Source organism: Protopterus annectens, chromosome 5.part1 (genome assembly GCF_019279795.1).
Source record: "Protopterus annectens isolate FY-2018-M chromosome 5.part1, PAN1.0, whole genome shotgun sequence".
Classification (NCBI taxonomy): domain Eukaryota; kingdom Metazoa; phylum Chordata; order Ceratodontiformes; family Protopteridae; genus Protopterus; species Protopterus annectens.
In genome coordinates, this window is record NC_056736.1 from 737718609 (window position 1) to 737742339 (window position 23731).

At 36.9% G+C, this 23731-nt stretch overlaps 1 protein-coding gene across 1 annotated transcript in view; it reads right to left on the reverse strand.

Annotated features, from left to right (window-relative positions):
• Positions 1-23731, reverse strand: part of NBEA (neurobeachin) — a 4581458-nt gene that overhangs the window by 1884689 nt on the left and 2673038 nt on the right. Inside the window, exon 40 of the mRNA XM_044072852.1 lies at positions 2861-2922. Within this exon, the coding sequence (XP_043928787.1) occupies positions 2861-2922 (62 nt within the window). The remainder of the gene's footprint in view (positions 1-2860; positions 2923-23731) is intronic.

Below are 23731 nucleotides of genomic sequence, written 5' to 3' on the forward strand. Positions count from 1 at the left end.
TTCTTTCCCATCTAACACAATTTCAATGAGACAAAAGCACCTTCATATGGGTGTCTCAGGAAGAAAAACTTTCACAATACAAATCAATGTTTTTATGCAGTAGCCACATCAAACTATGCAGCATGATTTTTGAAAACGGGAGAAACTTAGAGCACCTGAATAATTAGTTGACTCTGAACAAGAGAGGAAAGCTGGTTTTAATCACCAACCTATTTATTACATGAAAGTATAAGCAGATAGAAAGAGAACCAGCAAGTTCTACATGGACAGCAACAGGCTGCCAGAACTGAATCCTGGACCCATGTGCCCGAGAAGCAACACCATTAACTAACTACACCATGGTACAAAATTGTGGTGTGTATGTGGCAACATCTATCTATATCGATATATTATTTGCACTTTCTCTGTACAAGTATAACATACATACACATATCTGAAGAATGACTTTCATGCAAATGATATTTTTATCACTTTAGAACACATTAATGTCAAATTTAAAATGAAGTAAACAGCTACAACCACAATGTTTTCCATATAGGGTATCTGAAGTTGTGTTTTCTTCAGAGACGAAACCTATGCTGCTGTTTTATTAACTTAAAATAAAACATATGCAATACACATAAATTACATTCTTTATTTACAGGAAAAGCAGTACCCCAAAAAACTTTCCCTCCCCTCAAACTCTTATCAGTGTGCAAACATACTCCACAAGCCTTTTTAACCATGGAGCACAGCTATACTGAGGGCCAAGCAAAAAGGGATCGAGTTTCAAACTCTTCCTCAGGATCAATATATGAGGCAAAGTTTCATCTCTCGAGTCCTTAATGGCACAAATTTCTGGAGCCAGCAAATCAGTAAGGTCAGATCTATGACTGCACGAAGAGTGCATCAAAGAAACCGGACCCATACATTACATCACACTTTACCTTTGCCTAGAGCAGTAATCCCAGGGGCTAAGGAAGCATAACTTTGAGTTATTTATCCATGCTGCAAGCACAATGTTTAAAGGCTGCAAAGCTATAAAAACAGCATGAAATGAAGCACAGACCATAAAGAAACTCTTGGAATTTTCCTACAGTCATAACTGTTAAAGAGCAGATTAAAGCAGTGCCCTGCAGGAGACAGTATGAAGTCTAAACTCCAGAGAGGATTCCTGATAACAATGCATTTTTCCTCTAAGCTCTTCCTAAACAATAATTACCTAGGCCATGAGGAAAAGCGGCAGAACATAATGGCTTCCTTATGCACATGGCTCTGAAGAAGCATAACGTATGGACTGAAAAGCTACAGGTATGTTTGCAAATATATGCCGTCTTTGTATGTTGTTGATGACCATATTTAATTTTGTAAATGCTCTCATTAGCTCTGCTTCGCAAAGTGGTACCTCTGACAGACAGACATGGTAACCAGAGTGCTAATACTGTGTTCTGAATAACATGGTGCTCGGGGTATGCATCTGATCACCAGTAAAAATATCTGGGAAAGAGTACCGCTGCAGTGTCTTACATTAAGGAGCAAAACAAGAGAGATGCCAGTTGTATGAATGGTACATATGACTTCAGGTATGCAGAGGGAAACATGATGTAACAGATATCTGTAACTGCTAATTACATCAGTGTGTGTATAAATCATAATGTCCCTCAAATGGAAGCATCTTCTCTGAGATTATTTTTCAAAGTGTTTTTATAACAAATACCCAAACAGCACGACTTGACCTGTACATTCATCCAATACTACAGTACCAAGACCAGTCAGTAAATATCTTTTAGCAAAACCTAGCTAATCATGAACTGGTGAAAACTACTCTTGTGCTCCCTAGATTCTGCCTGAAATGAGGCAGTTTTTGTACAGTTCATGGATAAGGCACCCAAAGACTAACTCCCTTTGTTATCCATACAATTTAACTAAGGCCGCTTGCATTCAGAAAGCAGAACTTACACACGTACACACACACACACACACACAGATAGATATATATATATATATATATATATATATAGATATAGATATACACACACAAGAAAAAAGCTAGGCTGTGTGGATAAACAGTGCTCAAGCAATAAACCAATATGAATGTAAAAAATATATAGTGAGCACTGAACCACGGCAATGAGTAACTTAATAAAAGACTTTAATGAACAGACTGTAACAAATAGTAATGGTGAGCGCTTTCACAGTCAAGCTGCTTCATCAGACAATGGTCATTACACAGCTCCACCCATATATACATCACAAATAACTCTAAATGCAATTAAAAGCAATTTAAAATAACAATTAAGACTTAAAAAGCATGTAATATATATATATATATATATATATATATATATATATATATATATATATATAGAGAGAGAGAGAGAGTGAGAGAGATGCCACATGATATTTTAAGAGACAATTATTATTTTTTAAATGCCAGCTTCAGCAGTACTTAAATAATGCATCAATATTCCAAGCAACATTTACCTCTCTACACAGGTGGATAGTTTATGAAATATATTTTTATTACAACTCTTACCTGGTTTATAAATCTCAGTACAAACTTTGGTGTTCATATCTTAACAAGATTACATTAAAACTGTGAAAGCTAAACTGTTGTACCAAACAATATAGGAAGATGCCATTAATCATTTTATTGAAAAGCAGTCCACATTTCTGGCTAATGTCATAATATTCTTACCTTAAAGTATGCTTAATAATGTAAATGCCCTACAAGTAATATATGTATGCATGTGTTTATAAAAATTACACATTTTGTACAGATATAGATGTGTTTGTAAAAATTACACATGTTGTACATAGATTCACACACGTATGAAAGACAGCACATTCTGCAGACGTGAAAATCAACTAAACATCTTACCTGAGAACACAGCAGCATGACTAGTTCAACCACTGAAGTACTCGATTTCATACACACCAGGCCTAAAACAAATTAATTCCGATCAATACACAAACGATGCTTAGCAAAACACACACATGTGAAGCAACTCTAAAATAATACAGGCATTTCTTGTTCAAGTTAAATCCTTCTGAAATCAACAAAATATTGGCTACTTTTGTGTCAGGAATTTATATTTACACAAATAAAAGGCATTCACTTAATTTGTACAATATATCAACACATTAGCATTTAAGAAATATTGGGTAGATTATAAATGATGTATAATGTTTGCAACTGGGAGTATGTCAGTATGGTTTGTAATGTAAAATGCTTGCAACGAGGATTGTGTTGATGTGGTTTGTTTTCATTTCTATAAATGTATGATTGCCTATGTAGTTACTGACGATTTAATAAAGATGTTACTAGTTTAAAAAAGGCAGTAATCAAATAATTTATGTAATATTGCTTAGGTTATATGATATATACAACAATATATGTTAAGTATAATGTTTGTTATGTTAATATAGTTTGATTACTTTTATATGAATGTAAATTTGCCTATGTCACAAGTGACAATTAAATAAAGGCATTTGAGGAAAAAAAAAGAAAACATTAGCACCCATAACACTAACAGACTAAAGTTTATCAAACTATAAAGCAGGCAGCATATTATCTGTATGTGGTACAATTTTACAGGCACAAATGAGGGAAAATGGGAGTTAATAATGCATATTCATGTCCCTAACAAAATCCATGAAATCTGTGCAAATGATGGGATTATAATATACAAGAAACAGTAAATATTGAGGATATGGGCACAAAACTATGTCCTTTACCTTATTAACAACCACTTAAACTATATATATATATATATATATATATATATATATATATATATATATATATATATATATATACATATATAATTTATTTATTTATTTTTTTAATACAAAGGAGACTATTACTACAGTCATCAAAGCTGCAGGCACAGTTTTCAAAGAATGCATTGTCCCTTTCCAACAAAGTTATGTCTTGTGTGTTAATTTCCAGTCTCAGTTAAACACAGTTATATACCTTTCTTAACAATACCTTTGGAAACTTCTCCAAATAATCACAGAAAATAGTTCCTGTGCCATTATAAAATCTTTATACAATTGATATGGCGATTACTTCCCAGAATGAGACTGATCAATTGTTAGAATAATATACAAAGCGTTTTTAACTGTCATTTTGCAAACAGCACAGTAAATGGAACAGAATTAACTATCTACAGCTTGAACATTACACTTCAAGGTTATTTTACATGCCAGTAAGAGTAATGTTGGTTACATGTAATGTACTATAACTGTTCTTACATATAAAAAAGTGGCACATATTGATCAGGATATATATTAAAGATGCACAAAAAAGCTTGCATTGTTTCAATAATATTTATATTACCACAGATTTTTTTTTACTGCAAAGATGGCAAGTAGAAATTAACTACCGTGCCTCTGCCCAAAGGACATGCGTTTTACAGGGGACTGAAAATTTATTTTAGCTTTCTAAATGGTTAGGACATACCAGCCACTGAAAAAGCAAACTTTATAAATTGTTAAGACATATCAGCCACACATTAAGGCTTCAGGACACACACAAATGGAAGATCTGGTAACAGATCTAACAAGATCGGATTCCTGAAGAGTTTTGTTAATAGTAGCAAGAGGTACTACCACAGCAGAGTCAGCTGCAGGTCTCGTTATACAGAATACAGAAATATGTCAGCTTATGATGCCACATTCAATATTACATCACAAGAAAGTGAATAAGTGACAATGACAAACTTAAACAATGGGAGTTATGTAATGATATAAGCAGCATATTTTCAGACATGCTAATTACAATAAAACTTTCAATAATTATATATATATTTTTTCAGTGACGTCATTTTCCATTTGCAACAACACAGCGTGCTGTATAGAACCTTCTAGAACATGGCTGCCCAGTCATCAATTTGTCTCAAGTGTCACAGGACACATTACCGATACAGTCTTTTCAATTGTCGTTAGCATTTTTAGGCACATCTATAGTTTTTGCTACATGTTCTGCTCTTTATAAAACATGGTTTTGCTACACAAAATGCAGATTTAAACCACAGGCTAGCACCAACCATCTAAACCTGTTCTTTACAAATTTATTGTAATGACTTATTGCACAACCTCTAATACTTTTTTATGAGATGCGAGTGAATATGAACTTATAAGCTTTGCCATTGGTTTTATACCTCTTGACTGTAATGTTCATCCCAATCTCAAAAAAAAAAATTAAGAAAATTATCCCTTTAGCACTTATACATACACACATATAGGAGTGGAAATACATTAAACGTATTTCATGAAATGGTTCTGGAATAATACACACCAAACTATATGCAATTCATCAGTACTATTTGTATCCTAACTACAAATAGGAAGCTGCGCTAACATAAAATGTGCATGTAAATCAGACAAATCCGATTCAACAATATTCTAACACTGAGGTAAAAATTTCTAACAGAAAATCTGTATAAAACTTAATCAAATCTGGTTGCAATTGTTGTCTTTGGAACATTCACAAGCGCCATATAACAAATATGAAAAATTAAGATATAGGTATAAAACAGCAAAGTGTTGCAAATCTCAGTTCCCAGAACATACAATAACATGTTGTCGAAGTACTCATGACACCTTGTTAGCACAAGATAAAATCCCTTTCTGTCCTGATCTGCTAAACATATTTTACTTCATTGTGTTCTGAGACAGAACAAGTTGTAAGCTGCCAGTGCTTTACAATTTTATCAGATTTTAAAGGATCCAGTTAAGTAAAATAAAGGTGAATGTTAGGAAGCTCATTTACAGACATAGTCCCTTTAATCGATTAGCTATTCACAACTGCACGAGTCTTAAGATCAACGTGATTAATTTGAGTTTTATCACCTAATGGATACTCAAGCGTTTAAAACAGGCTCTAAAGAAAAAAGCAAAGTAGTATTACATGACAAATCTGACAAAAATCAACAATTACACATGCAGATAACAAATACATACCATTCATAATTTACAAGACCACTGGATGGATGCCTACAGAGAATTTCTTCCGGACAGAAAATATTCCTCTCAAACACACATTAATTCAAGCTGAAGATTTCCACAGTTTACAGTCTCTGTAATTTCCCTAATGAACAAAATACTGACTGTATTATCACTCAGTATTTCCTCAAGTCATGCATATGTAGAGAGAAAAATGTTGCCAAGGAGCTACACTTCTGCCTTTTTAAAGCCTAGCAGTCGCTTTGTGGTGATATTCAAAGCATACTCCATCTCTCTCCTAAAAAACATGCTAAAGCAGAGGAAATACAAACTCAGTGACAATATCTGTTTGTACAACACTGACAAACTAAGAAAATGCAGAATGCTGTTACTATGTTGGGATTTTCAAACAAATTCTGAAATTAAACATTTGTAGGAGCAGTCTTAAAAATACTCATACTACCATCCTGACAACTCAACAATTTCACTGGTAGGATTCTGGTGACAACTCGTTGCAGTCAGCAGCTAGAACATAATTATCTTTATTTCCTTCTCTGAAAAAAAGTTAAATATTTGCCTTATGCAACCAACACATTTTAAAACATGGCACTGTCTACACAACCTAAAAATGAACAGACTTACTCCCAAAATAACTTGTCTTCTGTGTAAAAATTTGTATTGTCTGATTAATGGCACTGCCTGATACAGTTTTATTTAAATATCATGTATATGCATCATACAGTAGTCAATTAAGGTCTGTAAAAACAGAAACATGTCTGTAATAACCAAAGCAGGGACACTTGCTCTGTTACTGCCTAAATCTAAGACAGAAACCAGTCTTTACATTAAGTGTCGCAGGTTAAAATACCTGTTGTACTGAATGTATTTTGTGTCTTTTGGCTTTTCCTGGTTAGGGGTTGCCACAGCAGAACTCCGGTCCGCTAATGATTGGCAGTAGAGTTTTACGTGCTGGCTTGCCGAGCCTAACACACAACCTTCAACGAAGGAACGCCCATTCACGCATGTCGCCACACAGAAGACGCTCTAACTGAGAATCAAATGGGCAACGTCTAACTGTGAGGTGACAACGCTACCACTGCACCACCACCGCAGTATTTTACTGAATGTATTTTAATTATACAAATTAAGAAACAAAAATGTTATTGTTTGTGCTTGCTGCCAAAAGTTCGAGTACTGAAGCTCTGAACTGGATATGGTTTTAGCATTCTATACATTCAATCTACAACAAAGCTGTACCTATACAATATAAAATTTAACATGACCACAGTATGAATAAACGTGATTAATTTAGTACAACAGGATTACATAATACTAAAATTGTTACTGCCAATATATCTGCAGTGTTACAGCAACAGTATCTGTAGTAGTGGTGGGAGTCATGGCTGTATTTACTCCCCCATTGGCCAGGTTTGATCCTGAGGGTCAAACCAAAGTATTAAATCATCAGGCCATGGGGTCTAATCAAAACCATGAAATTCCCACCTCTAACTACTATCATGTCATGTGTTTTTACATATAGTAGTTTTGATTTTTTTTCATCTAAGACGTGAGAGTATTGACCTACATAAATGAACAGCATTCCTACCACTGAAAAATTTAGTTGCACTGTCCTTGGGGAGATGGGCTAGTGACTAGTAGAAGGTGCCACACCTAGTAAGAAAATGTATTTTGTGGTGGATAATTATTGTACTTTTAAAGTGATGTCTTCTGGAATCCTCTAAAGAGAGTCTGTAGCTTTTTGTTCGCAGAGTACTAAACCGTCATAGCTGGTGAGTCTAATTTGGTCACTGTGGTCAGTTGTGCTTAGTGTAACTGTATGTTCACTAAAATGTGTGTGTGTGTGTGTGTGTGTTACAACTCAACTGGCACAAAGACCTGGGTAACTAACTCATCTGCATTACGTGAGAATTTATGAATTCCATTTGAGTTCTAATGAGATTTACTCCCAATGGAACACATATTTATAATTTGCTACCTGAGGTAAGTGGGCTTATCTGTGGGCACTCTTCAGACACAACCTAGGTCACAAGGGCAAAGGATAAATACAGTGCGTTACATATGACAGATAGAAAAACAGACTCGCATGGGCACAGAGGGGTGGCTGTAGGCTGACAGGATTGATTGGGCACAACAGGGCCTCACACCAAAAGACGACCCTACACTTTGAGGAAAGGACATTTTTCAGTGAATTACGGTCAGTCATGAATGGTGGCACTTAATTTGCACTCACAAGTGAAGCTCTTTAGCTGTCTGCGTGTGACAAACTGTAGCAGATGCTTTTAAAAATGTAGCAAGCAATCTGTTACAGTTTAAAAGCAAAAAAAGAGTTTGTTTTTTTTTTGCTCATTAACTAAGATGTAAGGAGCAAAGATTGGAATGAATGGACCTAGCTTGGTCTTTTAATGAAAATTGCCAGATTGGGGACAGATTTCTTTTCTCTCCTCTGCTAAACATGTTCCCACAGTTGCTAGGGTCAGCCCTGCACAAATACAAAACACACACAAATATATAAAATGGCAGCCAGTCAGTAGTATGACAGCAGCAGTTTCCGTGAGTGCAATTATTGTGAAGTAAATTCAATGCAAGTCTTTTCAGCTCTAATGCAGTCTGCATCTATAAAAGTTTGGAGGCTGTAGCCTCATGGAGAGCTTGCCCCCCTCCCCTCCAAAATAAAAAAAAAAAAGCATGCTTTGAGACAAAGCTGTCATCTTCTTACTTCCAGAAATAATCAAGAATAAAGGTTCCAAATAAGACACATTTTAAGTTATTAACACTGAGTTTAAAAGGTAAAATAAAACAGCTTGAATTAGCATACATTTTCTGAGACAAAAGAAGTCTTTAGCTTAAAGATATCTATTGGGAAATTACACTGGAGACAATTAAAGGCACCTTACCAATATGCATCAAGGAAGGAAGCAAACTTTATCTTTAACACTTATAGCAATGGGATCTATATATACAGGGGGTGGTACTATACCAAAAATCAGAGTCTCTTACAAGCAAAATAATCGCCTTTACTACAGTAGAAATTTTGTTGTCATCAGACAGCATTAACATGAAGCCTCAAAAATGTTATTTCTAGTAGTGCAAATCTCTAAAATGTTCATACTTTAACCCATTAGACATCTAAGTATAGCAGCTACTGTGAATTTTATATAAAATACAAAGCTACAGCAAATGGACTCTTGTTTACTGTCCACGTCTGGTTAGAATACTAAATGAGAAGGGAAGCTACCTCATCATAATGTACAAGTGGAGTATGACCTAACTACACAGGACAAACTCAAAGCAGACTACTGCCATCTTCTATTCAGGGACCAATATATGTCAAAATGTAGCCACAAGGTTTTGGGGTGCAGTGTATAATAAACAAACAGAGAAAACTGCTATTATATGTGGGACAAAAATAGAGAGATCCACTTGCTTTACTGTAAATCCTGCCCAATATACTACCTGGGTTTATGCTTCAGCATACAATGACTCTGTGACTACACAGTTATTACAGAGGGATTTCTTAAGATTGGTCTTGTGAAATATACTGTGAAATACTAATGGAGAACTACCCCAACAGTGTCACTGGAATTTTCCTCGAAATCCACTGCTGATTATTCATTTAGCTTTTATTGACTGGAAAAGTTCACAAAACAAAAGTGCATTTTCAAGGGTAACCTGATTTGAACTTTAAAGAGTATGAAAACAAAAGCTATGAGAACACAGATTTCAACTTGTTAGCACAAAAAATCTTGACAAAGCTTCAAATATTGGGACAGATTTTAAATATTGCTATTCTAAACTTAGAATGTTGCTAGAATAAAAGACCTTGTGTTACCATGCATTTTCTGAAGGTTATGAATTCTGAAACTCAGATGGGTAATTCCTGTATGAGAATACCTCGCAGGATGCGCAGTAGCAAGTCCTGCCTTATCCCTGATTATTCATGAAGATGGATTCACCGTCCATATGAATATTCAACGAGGAGGCAGTAAATTACTTCTTGTATTTAGCGTTTTTCATTTTGGGGGAGTTGTGACCACTTGTACCCCCACACCCCAAAATTATATATACACCGACTCTGAGATCAAACTACATTCAGGAAAGGGGTTAGTCATACACATCAGGTCACTGTCAACTCTGCACAACCATCATCTGCATACGACATCACGACTGGGATGTCAATCATGCAAGTCAGGAGACAACAAAACCAAATCCGAGTGAAATGTCCTGTGAGGTATTTATCATTATTTAGGGAATTCAATCCTGCCAGCTTACAGTTTTCATTCTATTTGTTCCTGGTATTACGTCTTGAACCTATCCGATGTTTTTTTATGAATTGTAATAGTATGTTTTTTTGTCACATAAAATCAAGTGAGGGGATATAAAACTATAAGTAAGGTTTTGAATGTTCATGACGTGGTTTCCGTTCTGAGGACGTTGGTTTTCATAAACTGACGAAAAGCTGGATGTTTTAAGCTTAAAAATAACGTGTGGAGTGTAATTTACGTTCCTGGAGAGTTTATGTCATTTTATTGATTTATTTATTTATCGGAGAACGACTGGAAGGCTTTTGTTCATCTTTGGTTCTGTACAGTTTTTATTTTTCTTGGTTTGTCGGGAATTCAATCCTCACTGATTTGCCATAAAAAAACTAAAATTTTATATAGAAAAGACCAGAAATATGAGACAAAAATCTGGACAGTTGAGAGGTATGTATGGGAATCTAACAGAGGTCTACAGTTAAACAATTACCAGATTAGTGGCAATGACCTCTAAAAGGAAATTTGCTACATTGCAACAGTTAAACTATCTACATGTTAAAAAGCTATGTTTCTGTAGCACAGACTCAGTTACAGGATTGCTTTCACCACTTATCTATTTCCCCCCATTTAGTCACTGCTCTCACTGCCTCTGTGTCATGGCTTCTAAACGATCACAGAGAAATGCATCAGCACAAAACAGAACAGATCAGACTGGTCTGCAATCATATTTACAGTGCATGTCTGTGCTAAAAATGTTCGAGAATAAATAAAAAAAAATTAACAGTACAACTTAAAAGTGTTAAACCTCATTTACTAGGCTGGATAAATACAGTGTGCATCCATGGAGACCTGGGGAGAAAAGCTACAAATGGCTAGTGTAACAACTTTAAGGCATATAATAAAGAATCAACAAGTGCATAGGAAAAAAAACATGGAGGTAAGAGGATCAAGGGTCTCAAACAGATGCCATATGCTGCTCGGTTAAAAAAACTCCAGCTCTACTCAGTTGCATACCGCCTACTTCGAGGCGATCTATGCCTGACATACAAAGCTATGTCAAATCCAGAATTAATGGACATGCTCCACCTCAGTAAATCTAAATCCCTTACAGCCACACACTCGAGGGACTTGAACCTCAGCACAGAAATAAATAGAACTTGCTGGAGGGACAGGTTCATAACCCAGAGGCTCCCTTCGCTCTGGAATAGAATTCCAGTTCATGTGAGGCAGAGCACCTCACTGAATCTCTTCAAGAAGAATCTCGATAAGTGGATGGGGGAATCATAGGTTTGTCCCAGGGATTACTCCCGTGTCACTATTAGACAGAGGCACAGTAAACTAAACCTTAAAAAGGGCACAGTATACTCAAATCAAGGGGTGGCGTAAGCCATACAGAATCGGGCTAGGCTTATAATTGCCCCAGGGCAGATAGCCTAGTATGAACCTATGAACCTATGAACATACAGTCATTTTATTTAGCATACTTTATGGTATTTAAATACTAAACAATACAAAAACTATAACAAGATTATTAAACAAAAGCTTGGTAGAAACAGCATAACAAAATAACAAAAAGCTAAGCAGATCCTCCTTATGACACTGCTGTATTTGATATTAAACCATATAAAAGAAATATGCATATATTATTGTTATTCATTATTATATTATGCAAAACAAATGGATGGCTTAAAGAGCGCTGCAACAAAATACAAATGTGACTGTAGTCAGTGGCAGATGGGTAACATACAGTCTTACATAATGAGGAATTCAGAGTTCTACTTAAACTTAAAAATGCCAAAGGTGTAATGAAGTACATCACTGGAATGCTCTGTTTATTTACATCAGATGGGGTATTTTACATTTCATTAATACAGTTAAACAACAAGAAAACATGAAGCCTTATAGGTTAAATATCGGTTTTGTATAGTGCTCTCAAATACAGTTTTAACTACCATCTCAGTAAGATTCTGCTGGTAATTATATGTGCAAACTGAAATATGTACACAGCAAAAATAGCCATGTGAATGTAAAACAGATAATGGTAAAACCTATCTGCTAACAAAGGGGATACAACACTAGTATGCGTGCATGCATATATTATATATACACACACACATATATATATATATATATATATATATATATATATATATATATATATATATATATGGGTCTACTTTGATTTATCGAAAGACCACGTATCCAAATTCACTTTCACTAAGACGACATCAACGAAATGTTACAAAACCAAAATCACGAAGAACCAACATTCTTTCACAGGGAAACAAACCACTTGACCACCAGAATGAACTCTGCACTTTTCTCCACTGTACTGGAATCTCGGAGTTGGTATATTTATTTGGGGGTGGTGTGGGTTTGTTCATCCTGTTTGCCAAGTGGTTCATTTCCTGGTGAAAGAACGTTGGTTCTTCGTAGTTTTGGTTTTGTAATTTTTTTAAGTCTTCTCTGTGAAACTGAATTTGGGTAAGTAGTCTTTCAATAAATCAACATAGACCCATATATATATATATATATATATATATATATATATATATACACACACACATACACACACATATATACATTATATATATATATATATATATATATATATATATATATATATATATATATATACACACACACACACACACACACACACACATTTTATATATATATATATATATATATATATATATATACACATACATACATATCTATAGGGGTGAAAGTCTTGAAACACAGTATCTTGAAAATCAAAATCCTGAGACCATAATATTGAAAGGACAAAAAGTTAAAGACCACAATATCAAACTTCTGGACTTGATTCCCTGCAAGATCTATGTTAGTAATCGTTTCTGAAGCCACACCCCTACATGACCGATGTTAGCAGTCATTCCTGGGTCTATACCGGTAAAGAGATTTTGTATTCAGGATTTTAGTGGTCTTCAGCATTTTGGTCTTTTCAATATTATGGTCTTAGTATTTTGATTTTCAAAACTGTGTTTCAAGATTGCCGTACTAAACAAACAAACAAAATATATATGGATCTACTTCAGTAGACAAGTTCACTTACCTGACTTTCAGATAGCCAGGTTGAAAAGGCTGACAACTGCAGAACACAGATATCCTGGAACACAGACTTCTCACTCCAGGTAAGTAACTGTTTGGCCATCTTCAAAAAATAGTAAAACCGAAGGAAAGTAAACCCACCCATGTGGAGGGAGTGCACCCCCCACGCTCCCTAACTAAATATACCAACTCCGAGATCGCACTACAGCAGGGGGTAAGGGGCAATGTTCAACAGGATGGCCAAGCGGTTACTTAACTGGAGTGGTAAGTCGGTGTTCTGCAGTTGTTGGCCTTTTCACCTCGGCTATCTGAAAGTTGGGTAAATGAAGTTTCGGTTGACTGAAGTAGACCCATAAAAATATATATGTGTGTGTGTGTCTGCATAAATGTGCAAGTCATTTTTTTAGAATGGAGAGAAAAAAAAAATCAGGATTGCCAAAGCCAGACACAAGATTTTTGTTATAGTTCTGTACTATGACAAACTCTGCCATAACTCTTTAAAATGGAATGTCACAACCTGCACAGTCACAGAACACGGCATATACGTTAAAGCAAACTGAAGAGAGGTGCATTCAAAGCACCTTTGGGTTCAATCAAGGTTTGCCCGAGTATAAGTTTATCAGGCCAAACCCCAAGACCCTGCAGTTAGTGAGGATTAGCAGAATAATATTAGGACAATCAGGAGTGCTGATCTGTTCGTCACAGTTCCGACCCATGAAGCACACATCCCCAATATATTTAACTTATATCCCACATGCAGCATGGCATTTTAATTATAAACATTGGGTACATTCCCACTGGTCACTGCACAACTCTGAAAATACTAGCAAAATATACTGGGCTATAGCGCACAATCAGTACTAAGAATAATTAGAAATATATCTCTGTGATGTGTAATATAAACAGTTACACAAATGTACGAAAACACATCAGCAAAAAAGCATGTTAAGAAAAAACTCCAAACATTACTCTAACATCAATAAATCTATTTTCCTAGTTACAGTGTTCAGTGCCCTGATTCCCATAAATTATACAGACATAAATACTAATTATCTTAGTTTAAAGCAGCACGGCATGCAATACCATTTTTAATATGTACATAAGCAATCTGTGCTAAATGTATAAATAATAAAAATAAAGTTTCGTTATTCTGACTTGAAAGAACTGCAACAAAGGTATAAACCAATACCCCTGGTATTTTAAACTGCAGCTTCGCATATTACTATGTCGGCAGAAGGAAAAGTTTAAGAAATAAAACCGCTGCTTTGTGGTGCAAACAAGACAATGATTCTATGCTTTATGATGGAACAAAAAAAAAAGTCTACATACTAAAGGTACATTTCTTGACAATGAGTAAATAAGAGATGCCACTGCTCGTTAAGAAGTGCGTAGTGCAAAAAGTAACAAATTAAATACAACAGCTTAGAAAGAAAATGGCTCATAAAAATCCCTGGAGAGCCACCATGCCAATTTCACAGATAGTGTTACACAAGAAGCAAACAAGCAAGCAGGCATCTATTTACAACTGCCTTCAAAAGTATCCCTAAATAAATGTAATGATGTAATTGTTAAAATATTCATATTTTTGTCTTACTTTTTATAAGAAGGGTTGTCTCAGAGTACGTAGGATGCCCTTGCTTAGAGGTGACCAAGAACAGTTGCTGTTACTATTTTAAATGAGTGAGGTTTAGCAACATCCCATTAAATTCACTTTAAATGGTGCATTTGCTTACACACCATCTTGCAATCAGTTCTTCCAGGGGACTTGTATCTTTCTGGGTTATTTTAACTGTATTTGCTTTTTTACACCTATTCTAATAGCATTTCACATAAACATTTTGTCAATTCTAGTATGTCATGCCACGGTTTCATTTTGCGATTGCATCATTCTACTGCTCTGATATTTGCTAATGTTTTATTTTAGCAGTATAATATTTGACAACACATCAGCTTGCATATGTTATTTTGATAGTAACTCATTTTACGGGCTATTCTGACAATTTTCACGTTGATGTTTCATCACTTGGACTGTGCCTTCCAAGTATTTCGTTTTGCTGATGTGACTTGTCTAACATTTCACTAACAAAAAGATCAGCTCTGAAGTGAGCTTTTCAGCCAACACTATTTGCCAGTGGGGTAGTCTGTCAAGTTTCTTATGCTATTTAAAGACGGTTATCACTGTGCATCCTGGTCTGATCTGGGACTGAAAGAGGTCTACAGACACATGACTAGATAAGTACATAAAATAAAATAAACTACTGACAGTTATTGAAGAGTCTGTACCATTTTGCTAGAGTTAACTGTATAACTCACAGAATGGACATTATTCTGACTGCATACTCAAGGAATGATACTTATGGAATAATGTCTCTTCCTCCCTTTACTACAGTACCAGTCTCAAGATTTCAACATGTTTGGCATGTGTGGTCTAACAACAACAACAAACGCCTGTGTACAGTCTACAAGGAAATGGACTTAACTACACTAACCTTCCTTGCTGGCAGAAGTAGGCTCTTATTCTCCTAATTTCTGACAAAACCACAAACTATGGCTGTGATTTACAGATGAATAGCGCACACAGACAGCGCTAAGCAGCAGCTATGCAAAGGGTCTGGGGATTCAAAAACAATTCCTAAAGCACATCATCTTAGCTATGACCCACCCCACAAAGAGAACATCCTACTTACAGACCTGCACAAGAGCGCAGCACTCATTTACACATCCCCACCTATGTTTCATACTGCCTCACATATAAAAAAATAATTAAATCAGGCACTTTGTCAATGTACTTAAAATAATAAATGCATTAAATTTGCATAATGCTGTACAGGAACATAACACATCAGTGTGTGGAGGAAAATGTAAAAAATGAAAAGCTCCGTAAATCTGCTTCATTCAAATTACTTTGGTCATTATACCTGTGCGTAAAACAAGGCAATGCATAACGCATAAAAATACGCATTAAAAATCAGTGACTGAATCTACCACGGTATACATGATAGGTCTCCCAAAATCCACGTTTTCACTGCTCTTACATTTATAGCCACATAAAGAAACTGTAAAGTTTATGTATCACAAAGGCATGTGTTTTATTTTTTTTTTCCTAGTGCTCTGGCAGGACCCCAAGAATAGTGCAAGCTACATCAAAGATGTAATGAGCTCCCATAAAAAAACAAAAATGAATAAAAAAAACAGGGAATTCCAGCTGATAAGAAGCTACTGCAGTAATGAAATCCAAATGCTCTCTTCTTGAAATCACAACTGGTTTTAACATGAAAGGTTGGAACAATAAGCAAAAAAGGTTTATAGCTAATATAAAAAATGACTCAGCAGCCCTCAACTTGATCCTACAAACTAAACTGAAATGGAAAATGATCTTAGTCCAGGTGTTAATTACAGCCTACATAGAAGGACTAAAACAATAATTAATGTGTGATGAAATGCATTCAGTAGCAGTTTCGATTCCCTGTTTATCTAAAAACTGAATGCATGCAGTGTCCCTTAAAGAGCACAGTATACAGTGACAGCATATTCCTAAAATGTCTATACATTCATTTTTGCTAGTTCACATCATACTAAATCACCAGATTAATCCTGATGACTCCCAAAATGTCAGCACAAAGATAGATGAATTTACCCCAGCCCACTAACCTTTATTTTTGGTATCACTCCTGAATAATTTTACAAGCTGAATGCATACTCTGGCTAAGAATAAGTAACTTGGTGGGCAGTACAAGTTAAATGTAGGAATCTAGCTAAGTGCTGTACAGTAGGTGTTAATGCATTCTACTTAACCCAACATCTAATGATATGTAATGGCAATGGATTCATGAAATTAATCACTGATCATATTAGTAACAGAATAAATTGTACTGAGTAGCTGGTATGGCATGCCTGAATGAAGTGAATGAATAAGGGGTAAGGATAACTCACCACATAAGTATCACAGAATAACACAGACTTAAGAGAGATATTGTCTCTCCTCACTGACTTGTGTGGAACAATCACCGTTTCACCAGAGGGGGTTTTGAACATTGTCAGGATCTTGGCTGGGGATCTCACAGGGTCCAGCTGCTGACATACCACAGAACGTGCGTGCAGACACTGAAGTGGTAAGTCCAAGTGGGAGATGATGATTACTGTCAGAATGCCAGTGTGAGTAAGCACAGTACTTTTTCAGCACTAGGATTAGTCAAGGTATGTGTGGGGACAGAGTGTGCCCTTTTACATGTCAGGTGAGACTATGGGACTAAACAGATGACTCAAACTCCTGACAAGAATAAGGGTGAGGTCTGCAAACTCTGATCACCAATGGAATAGATAAATGTGTAGGAGGGGTAACTGCTATTGCTGTGACATTGGGTGGGCTAGGCAGAGGACTCGGCTCTGCTGGCAGGCTACAATGTGCATCATGTAAGCGGGGAAGTGCAGAAGACAAACTGCTATTAGAATGTGTGGGAATCATAGGCAAAAATTTGTACAACATCATGGACATGTGTTGCTGCTGACAGGTATGGATTTGGACAGGGGTCTAATGTCAGGATGGGAGATACCAGTAAGTCTGCAGAGTTAAAAACATTTATTTTTTATTATTTAACATTTGTTGACCGGGAATGTCCGACTAGGTTCCACAGAGCCTGTTTTCAGCGGAGGCCCGGGGAGAAATGCTCCAGATGCATGTCTTTGGAATGTGGGAGGAAACCGGAGTACCCGGAGGAAACCCACGCGAACACAGGGAGAACATGCAAACTCCACACAGAAGGCACCCCAGCCGAGAATCTAACTGGAGAACCTCTTGCTGTGAGGCAACAATGTTAACCGCTGCACCACTGTGCCGCCCCATATACTAAAATACAGCACAAACTTACACCACCATCATTTAGTGCAGCATGTTTTTCAGACGTAGGAGGAAACTGAAATACTGAGGGCCACACACAGAAAAAACACAAACTTCACAAAAAAAAAAAATTACTTTTACAAGGACTCGACTAGACCTGCAGAGATGTTCTCCATCACAGTGCTCCATACCACCCTGGCACAACTCTGGGTTAAAAGGGTTATTGCAGGACCATAAATTTCATGAATCCTGGCAATTATGTCTAACTTCTGCAGCTTTTTGTCTTGGCAGAAAAATGTATTCACTTTGTGCAATGTGATGGAAACTGTTAAGTTCAGTAAGTTAGATATGTAGAACAGCTCCTGAATGGCTGTTTTCAATGTTTCAGGGAAACTGGATAAAATGCAAGCAGAATAGAAGCCAACTACTGCAGGTACTGGACCTTACACCAGAATCTTCACTAATGGTGTCCAACACTGGGAAGAAAAGTACAAAAACAAGAGTTAATAAGAGTCTATGAATAAGCATGAAGAATGAGAACTTTCTAGTGCATTTCAAACAATTTCTACAGAATGACTATCTGGTTGTCCTGGGTGGGGGGGAGTAGAATAACCGTAAGCATGCAACAACACAAGAGGTATGCCGATGTTCACATATGATGCTACTACACACCTAAGTCAGTGTTAAAGGAAAAAGACAACGGTAACTTGGTTACACCATTAAAAACTGTGCTGCTGAAGATAAACTCACAGCTGTAAACCATTGTCAGATTTTCAAGTCAGAAGTAACATTTTCCACATTACTGTTTTAAGATGTTCCATCATAAAGTAAAGACTCAAGAATGTTTATCTATATATCAGAATGTCACACTGTACAGCGAATAGAAAACATCCCTTCCGCTATACAAAGAATGTTTGTTCTTGACTTGAGAAGCTGACAGCACTGGGGATAAATTCTACAATGTCAGCTTGGGATGGAAAAAAAATAAAACAAAAGAATGACAAAGATGCTCTACAAATAAGTTAAAACAATTAATAGATATGTGTATGCTGTAGTTTATGTGGCTTCCTCATAAGTTCACAGCAAAGTATTAGGCAATCAGTCTTCAGACCATCACAAGCCTAACAAATAAACCATTTTCAAAGGTTTCCTTCATTTTATAGCTCAAAGTATCATTCTTACATACAATGCTGAAAACGACAAGGAGGCAGCAACTGCTAGACAAACCGGTATTACTGCTTCCTGATCACATACACTGCTTTGCCAGTATTCTACTGTTGGTTAATCCCATAGATGTGGCTGGGGTGGGATGCCATGAGGTCACAAAGAATGTTTAATGCAGGCTTTATTCCACACTGGCTGCATACAGTACCCCTGCCACCATCCTGACCTCCTGCAATGTCATTAAAATGAAGGACAATATCTGCCTGAGAGCTGTACTAATCCTCAATTATGCAGTCTCAACACTCTTTAAAGAAAATTTTTGGATGCTGGGGGAATTAGTATCATCCAAACCAGCCATGAGCAATTTATTTATTTAACCCTTCCTGACTAAGCTACCTCCCCACTAAACTGGTAGCCTCTTTTCAGGGAATACCCGAGATGGTATTTACACTGACTAGGAGAAATTTGGCAAGGACACCAAGGAAATTCCTCTACTCTTCTCGATAAGTGCAGCAGGATATTTTTATATCCACCACCACTACCACCAACTCAAGTAGATGGGACCTTCTTATATCAAAGTAGCCACATTGTGGAGTGCAGCATTTTCCAGATATAGCAATGCAATGCCAGTAGTGGAAAATGAATGCAATTACCTGGTGTAGGAATAGAGCCTTCTAACCTTTAAGCACTAAAGCTGACTGAGCTACCTGTTGAGCCACTGATATTGGTAGGCACCTGTATGTGCTTCCTCTTACTCGTTGCCAAGGAAATCTTAAGGAGATGGGGAATACAAAAGTGAGGCAGGCCTTCTGTTTTCTGCTCAAATAGCCTTCGGGTGCTGTGGAAGCACCTCAGCTTATCTGCTCTGTATGTTAACTTGTGCAGCATTGGGCTCAACAGGCGGCCTCTTTCTGGTAGTGACTAATGACAGCAATGTCGGTAGTGAAGCTGGCTATGACTTGGAAAGACAACACAGCAACAGTGACTGGTGGCTTGGAATCAACATCAGCACTGAAAACTGCACTGTCTTCAAGACAACCTGGGTCAAGTATGTCAGTATCAATACTAATGGCTCCATCACTGGTTCTGATAAGGTAAGAGTCAATGTTGGCACTGATGGCGAAGATCTGAGTATCAGCCCGAATGCTTTTGCTGAAACCAAGAGGTTCGGTTCCAAGACAATGGATATCAACTATAGGGTCGAGACATCAATAGTAGAACTAAGACTGTTGATGCAGAGATAGATGCTGAAGTCTTGGTCATCTGTACAGGGTGTGACAGCAACTAAAACACCATATTTATAGATACTGACATTCTCACGACCACTGAAGAAAATTTTGGTGACCTAGGTTTTAAGTAATAAACATTACTTGGCTTCCTATCACCTAATCAGAAAAATGGACAGGGAAAAGATATCACAGAACCTTGCCCACGCCTTGTAGAAAGCTAATAAGCTACTGCAAACACGTTACAGCCAAACTTTTCTCATTGTATCATTTTTTAAATGGGTGGGCCCATGGACCTATTCAGCCATAACCTGTCCCACAACGCAAGGATGCATGCTAAAATACAATACTAATTTATATACTAAAATACAGCACAAACTTACACCACCATCATTTAGTGCAGCATGTTTTTCAGACGTAGGAGGAAACTGAAATACTGAGGGCCACACACAGAAAAAACACAAACTTCACAAAGACAGTAACCAGAGATTAGGACTGAACCCTAGACCCCTGCTGCTATTAGGCATGGCTCTTAACACTACACCATCATATTACCCATTCTTCCAATCTACAACTGTAGTTTTAATATCCACGTCCTTAAAATGTTTTCTACTTATCTATACATGAATTCCTCATTCAGGGCTTTCACGTTTGGGAAATAAAACAGACTCCAAGACGAAATGGCTATAACAATATATCCTCACCATGAAAACTGAAAGGCAAATAAAGTTAGAGGCCCATATTAACTACAATATCGATAGTTATTTTCCTTAAAACCAAAAGAGACAGAGTTGCTAAAAGTGTAGCAGATTCTCAGGAACTGTTTACTAAAACAATATTTATTTAATTTTCTATTACATTTGTTTACTGGGAAAATACGACTGGATCCAAGTCCTTTTTCAGAGGAGGCCTGGGGAGAAAAGCTCCACATAAAATGTACAAATTTAATAATGATTTAAAAACAATATATATGACATACACAGTTGTAGGCAGTAGAAACATATACCAGTGTAATGTACAGGTATATTTAACACAGAATTAGATGTATGTTGCATTAAAATGTACTGATGAGACGTAATCATTACAGAATCACTACAAGGAACAAGCTATTTAATCAGGAGCCATACATGCACACATCCATTTTTTTGAATAGGTAAGTTTTTAGTGTTAATTTGAACTGAGCTGAGGTTGTGGTGGATGTTATGTTGGGAGGTAATCCATTCCAAATTTTAGCTATATAGTTGGAGAAGAGGAATTCTCCAGCCTGATTGTTGGCCATGGAAACATTTATCAGTGATTTATTGGATCGTAAAGTTCTGGTACTGGCGTATGGCTGTAATAGGTTTTGCAGGGCAGGTGTGTTTTCTTTCTGATAAAGGATTTACTGGGCTATGGTTAATTGGCAATAAAGCAGGAGTTAGGGAAGCTCAAACCAGTTGAGCTGCTTGAGTGCTACACAATGTTGTGATGTAGAGTTTGAGCTGGTGGCAAATCTAGCAATTTTGTTGTAGCATGTCTCAAGTTTTGCAAGGTCAACTTTTCTCATATTGGGGAGTATGGGTGTCACGTATAGCAGAGTTGAGATCAAAGGAGTTTGACATATCGTGGTTTTTATTCCTGTACAGTGTACCTAGTTTTTTTTATGGTTTCAGATATGTGGATGTCGAATCTCATGTCGCTACATATTTCAACCCCTAGTATGAACACTGGGAGTGATGATGGCCCTATTTGTAGATTCAATACTGAAAGAGAGGAAGGGGACAGTAGTTTTAGTTGGGTGAAACAGCATAAGTTTGGTTTTGTTGGGGTTCAGGATAAGGTGGGAGTTTGTAAGCCATGTTTTGTGTCAGTGATTGTAGTTCTTGTATGGAAGGGGCAAGCACCCATTACTGTGGAGTCATTGGCATACTGATTAACGGATGCATGTGGGACTGAGGAAGGAGGTTGTTTGTGAATAAAGAAAATAGTAAGGCACTTAGTATGGAGGCCTGGAAAAGTACAGTTTTGTACCTACCATAAATGTAGATGTTCGAAGATCCACATTGCTGCAGTCCTAACACTTGGGTAGTCCGCTGTCCCTCGGTCGGCCCGAATATCAGAGTATAAGGCTGACGTCGGTCAAGGCGCATTTGACTGACATCAGAACGCCAGGGTACAAATGCGCATGACCGACGTCATATCCTCAGTCTTTTCTTGCCCCAGATGTCAGAAGACCCTAAAAAGAAAGGTCCAAACCCAAAGACAACAACTAAACAACCAACCAGCCTAATACCAAAAATATGTACAATATATACAACATATATACAATATGCACAATATACCTCAGATGGATAACTCAACCCACACAACCACCTCACACTACAGAGGGAAGGAGGGAGGTAAATTGGACTGCAGCAATGTGGATCTTGAACATCTACATTTATGGTAGGTACAAAACTGTACTATGTTCTTCATCTCACATTGCTGCAGTCCTAACACTTGGGTAGAATCCCAAAGCAGAGGTAAGGGAGGATGGCCAAATCATATAGAAGCAGGAGCTGCCAAAATGCCCTGCAACACAGCAGTGGCAAAACCAGCCCTGGATTTAGAGTACAGTGGAAGGTGGTAATGCCTAGAAAAGGTATGCACTGAACTCCAAGTGGCTGCCTCTAAAATATCCTTAGTTTCCACCCCCCTCAAAAAAGCTGTTGAAGTGGCAGTAGCCCTAGTGGAATGAGGCCTAATCCCAGCTGGAATCTCTTTGCCATGATGGGAATAACAGAAAGCAATGCAAAATCCAATCCACTTAGAAATAGTTTGTTTTGACACGGGCTTGCCCTGAGAGCACAAAGCAAAAGAAACTAATAACTGCTGAGATTGTCTGAACCCTTTAGTCCTGTCCAAATAATATCGCAACTGCCTGTGTACATCTAAAGTGTGCAAAATCTTTTCTCCTTTATTTTGGGGATTTGCATAAAAAGTAGGCAAATGAATAGTTTGGTTTAAAGCCACACTAGAAACCACTTTAGGCATAAAGGAAGGATTAGTACTTAAAGATACCCTGTCCTTATGAAAAATTAAGAAAGGCTCAACTGCCATAAGGGCCTGCAATTCAGAAACCCTTCTTGCAGAGGTAATGGCCAACAAAAAAGCAGTCTTCCATGACAAATATTTCAACTCGGCAGTAGCTGCAGGCTCAAAAGGTTGTAGAGTGAGTTTCTCCAACACAAAATTGAGATCCCAAGCAG